A 4,305-nucleotide genomic window follows, 5' to 3' on the forward strand; every position below is an offset into this window, starting at 1 on the left:
CATTCACGTGTTACCGACACCATCACAAATAGCGCATAAATATTACATTATTTATAAACAGAGATCTCCATCCAACATTTCCCTTCACGTGTTTTCGATACTAGATCACAAGTAGCGTATGAAAAATTATAACAAAAATATTCAATTATTTTAAAAAATTATCTATTAATATGGACAAAATAAAATATTCAATTTTATATAACTTAAGCGGAAATAAAATATGTGATAAAAAATTCATTGGTACCAAAATTTTATCCTAATATTTTTCTTAATATCAAACTCATACATATTCCTTCATATTTTGTAATTGAATACATGTTTTTTATCATTATTTGTTAAAAGCATAAAACACAAAATTAACAATAAATAAGAAAAATAAGATAATTGGATGTTCTAAATTTGTCATGTGTGTTTACACACACATTCTCCTTGTACACATATTTATAATAAAATTATAAAAACAATACAGAAAGCATTAAGAAAAAAAATAAGAAAATTCATTCACAACCAAATCATTACCAGCAATCTTGTCTTGATTTCAATCCCTCTCACACAAACCCCCCTCTTCCCCTCTTCATCGTCATCGTCCTTCCCTTCTCCAAGGTTTGTTTGTAACCCACATCTTAATTTTTTTTTAATTTTTTTTTTGCATTTTTTAATATTATTTTTATGCATATTACACATTATTTTCTTGTGCTTCTTGAGATCAACTTAAAGTTTGTAAATTTATGTATTACTGCTCCACCCCTTTGTTTAATTTGTACCAAAGTTGGTTCTTTTTGATTTCTTGCATTCAAAAAATGTACTTTTGTTGTTATATATGCCTTGTGTGTGTGTTGGGTAGTTGTTAGTGCCAATGTTGATGTTAATTCTTGTATGTTTGGATCATAATGTTGTTATGATTATTGGGTTTTGTTGGATGATCAAATTATGTTGTTTTAAGTATGTTTTGTTAGTGTAGTTGGCCTTGTTGTGGTAATCACTTTTTTTGGTTTGGTTTGGTTTGATTGAGTGTAGGTTTTAGGCTTTGTATTCGATATAATCGGATACAATTAAGATGATGATATACAATAAAGGGAGTAGAGTTGAGATATTGTGTGAAGATGAGTTGCCATCGGGTGCTTGGCGATGTGCTGAAATTATCTGTGGTGATGGTTATAATTTCAAGATTAGATATGATGAGTATTTCGGTGCTGCCGGTGGTGAGACAGTTGTGAAATGGATTTCTAACAAGTTAATTAGGCCGTGCCCCCCTCAGATTGAACTTAAAGATGATTGGATTCGTGGTGCAGTGTTGGAGGTGTTTCACAATCTTTCATGGAAGATGGCAACGGTGTCTAAGGTTTTGGGAAATAATTTGTTTGTTGTTAGGTTAGTTGGTTCATCAAGTGAGTTTAAAGTTAGAAGATTGGATCTCCGGATGCGGCAGTGTTGGCAGAATAATGAATGGACTGTGATCGAAAAGGTACTTTTATCTAATATTGTTACTAATTTTTGCAGGTTTTTGCAATATGAATATGTTTGCTGAATGCTAGGACTTCTGTGATATAATTTTTAATGCTTCCTTAGTAAACGTATTGCTTTTTTTTTTTAGTTTTTATATTATTTTGGATGGCCGAGCCCTGTGCAGTGATAAAATCATTCAATTGATCCTCTATTTTTTTGTGTATAGGGCTGTGGAAGTGATCAAGCTGGTAAACGAAATGATAGATTGAATCTGATTTACGTTCGTGAGACAGGAAGCCAAGGCAAGGAGATATATATAAAAATGAGGTCCAATGTGCTAGACCAGTATCTTGATGCCGAAGCCAATGTTAACCAATCTTGTAATCCATACTCTCGGAATTTGAAGAGAAGCTTTCGGAGCTGTCAAGTTGAACAACAGGAAGGGAGCGCATATAAATATTTAGCAGCTGAAAAAGAGGGCAAGAGTCGCCGGGTTGCTGCATCCCCATCTCCAAAAAAGGTAGAAGCAATTGCTTCCGCTAAACAAATCCTGGGTGAAAAACACCTACATGCATCTAATAACTATAGAACAACTCGCTTATTTGAAACTGGTGTGGAGAGGGAAAAACCAAATGGTGCTTTTGGGTGTTTGCATGCAGTAAATGTTGATCATAATGATGCTGATAATATTGCATGTTCTGTTGGTAGTTGTAGTGTTAATAGCAATAGTCCACTTCAGTTTCCATATCATTCAAAAGCTTTTGAAGATAATGAAGGTTGTTATAGTAATGCTGAATATTCTTGTTGGTTGGGATGCAAGGAGAAAATTTTTCTTCCTCCCACCAAAGAGGAGTTAACAGAAAAGATTCATAGTCTAGAGTTGCATGCCTATCGATCCACAATAGGAGCATTTCATGCAGCAGGACCCTTAAGTTGGGAACAAGAAACACTAGTGACAGACCTTCGTATTTCTCTCCATATATCAAATGATGAGCATTTGTTAGAAATTAAGAACTTAATGTCTACTACCACAAGTGTTTCTTGTAGATGACAGGAGAACTAGTGAACCCAATTTATCCCCTCATACAATCTTTTATTAGTATTATTCAGTTTGGTCTTTATGAGTAATCTGAAGTCATATTGTAACAAGCATTATCAGATGTTTTTCTTGTTGTCGAATATATAGTGGTTACAATTGTAAGTTGCAAGCCAATATATGTTTATTTCAATAAAGTTTTTTGATTTATGTCCTTGATTTAGTGTAAGTAGCTTCTTCGCTGTGTTCCTTCTCTACCTAATGTGTTTTCAGATGTTGATATGTAGAATTATAGATGCAACCACATACGAGTTGGCATCTTGTACATAACATTGTGGTTGACCAGAAGTTGTATGCAATTTGGAGATGAGAAATAAAAAGCAAAGTATTATTATGGGTGCTTTTTGTGGCTAAATGTTACTAAATCTATCATTTGCTGAATTTGCTATTATTAGAGTTGTTCCAATTAAATATAAAATTTTACTATAATGAGCTTCCAAGTACTTCAGATTTCAATTCAGATTACACTCTTTTGTTGATATTATCTGTTGTTTCTGATGATTAAATTTGTTATTGCTTGAGCTACTTCATTTCCGAAAATTTCTTACGTGTTATTTGTTTTAATGTTGAAATATTGTATGAGATCAATATTTGAACAATTGGACCTCCATGCCATTCAACTACATACGAAGTTTTTTTTTTTGCCACAAACTACATACGAAGTTTCTGTGAAAACATTGATGCTTCCCCTGCTTTTTCCAGGCCCAAAGCAAGAAGCTTGTTTTGGCACCTCAAAAGTTAATATCGGGGGTATGCTTCTTCCTGTTTTTATTAATAACAGGGCAATACCATAATCTGATTAGATACAGAAAAGCACTAAGCAACCATTTAAATGGCTAATGCAGTTGATTACTGCATATTATGTTTCAGGTGATCTGTTCCTTGTGTGTTCTCCTGAAGGTAAAACAAGCCTTCTCATGTTTGGGATTTCTCATGATATTAGAAGGTTCTCACTAGAGGGTACGAGTAGAGGGTACGAGTAGAGGTAAAGTGTGCATACTTCATACATCAGTTATGTTTAGTTTGGTTTAGTATTCATTAGAAATTGTATCCCCAATAATCATATGGTCTGTTTCTTGCTAATGGATTTTTCTTTTATTGCAGTAAAATTATTCAAAATTTTTGACATTACAGTTCGTTTTGACAATTGTAGTTCCTTCGTATTTACTAATCAATACATATAACTCCATTGTTTCTGAGATTAAAAGTTGGGACTTTGGGAGAGGTTTTTACTCTTCGCAAGCTCGGAAGAATATCAACTATTATATTATCTTTGCTAAGATGTCTACTATAATTTTTATTGCAATAACTTGTATTGTAAAGCTGATAATTTGTCCATGTAAATGTTGGTGTTGCCCACCATGTAATTACAAATTATAATGAAGATGTGATTAAATATAATCTGATAGACAGTGGTTATATTATATGTTCAAGGGGGGATTTATGCAGCGGTCCACGTGCCCTCATGGAACAAAAATTTATCAATTTTTTATTTAAATTTTAAGATATAAATATGTATATTTTATAAATTATTTTTACTAAAAAGTGTAAGTATCCTTATAATGTTAATAATTTTTTCATAATTTAATTCATATTTCATTTTATTTATAGTTATATTATTATAAATTGGAGATTAAATGGTTGAAATACTAATTTTCAGCACATACTATCAAAAAATTGAAAAATCAAGTGAAAATGATAAAAAAAATGAATTTGGACCACTAACGTGTAATATAGTCATTTAAGTATACGGTGTCCCCTAT

At 32.2% G+C, this 4,305-nt stretch overlaps 1 protein-coding gene across 3 annotated transcripts; it reads left to right on the forward strand.

Annotated features, from left to right (window-relative positions):
- The first annotated feature begins 480 nt into the window (after window positions 1-480).
- On the forward strand, window positions 481-3,891 carry LOC141717026 (uncharacterized). Of its 3 annotated transcripts, XM_074519153.1 has the most exons (6): window positions 481-603; window positions 1,018-1,465; window positions 1,673-1,966; window positions 3,245-3,292; window positions 3,413-3,527; window positions 3,647-3,891. In XM_074519153.1, exons 2-5 carry the CDS (start codon window positions 1,058-1,060, stop codon window positions 3,497-3,499), a joined length of 837 nt encoding a protein of 278 aa, XP_074375254.1. In that variant the 5' UTR covers window positions 481-603; window positions 1,018-1,057; the 3' UTR covers window positions 3,500-3,527; window positions 3,647-3,891. The 3 variants fall into 3 exon arrangements, with proteins under 3 accessions (XP_074375254.1, XP_074375253.1, XP_074375252.1); XM_074519152.1 differs by lacking the exon at window positions 3,647-3,891 and having other exon boundaries at window positions 3,413-3,640; XM_074519151.1 differs by lacking the exons at window positions 3,245-3,292; window positions 3,413-3,527; window positions 3,647-3,891 and having other exon boundaries at window positions 1,673-2,692.
- Window positions 3,892-4,305: the final 414 nt, after the last annotated feature.

This window comes from Apium graveolens, chromosome 4 (genome assembly GCF_009905375.1).
Source record: "Apium graveolens cultivar Ventura chromosome 4, ASM990537v1, whole genome shotgun sequence".
Lineage (NCBI taxonomy): Eukaryota > Viridiplantae > Streptophyta > Magnoliopsida > Apiales > Apiaceae > Apium > Apium graveolens.

Excerpts from the sequence above, each read along its gene's own strand:
- LOC141717026 (XM_074519151.1), top strand. The coding sequence starts at position 1,058 with ATGATGATATACAATAAAGGGAGTAGAGTTGAGATATTGTGTGAAGAT. Across the intron at positions 1,466-1,672 it reads AATGGACTGTGATCGAAAAG|GGCTGTGGAAGTGATCAAGC; the intron begins GTACTTTTATCT and ends TTTTGTGTATAG.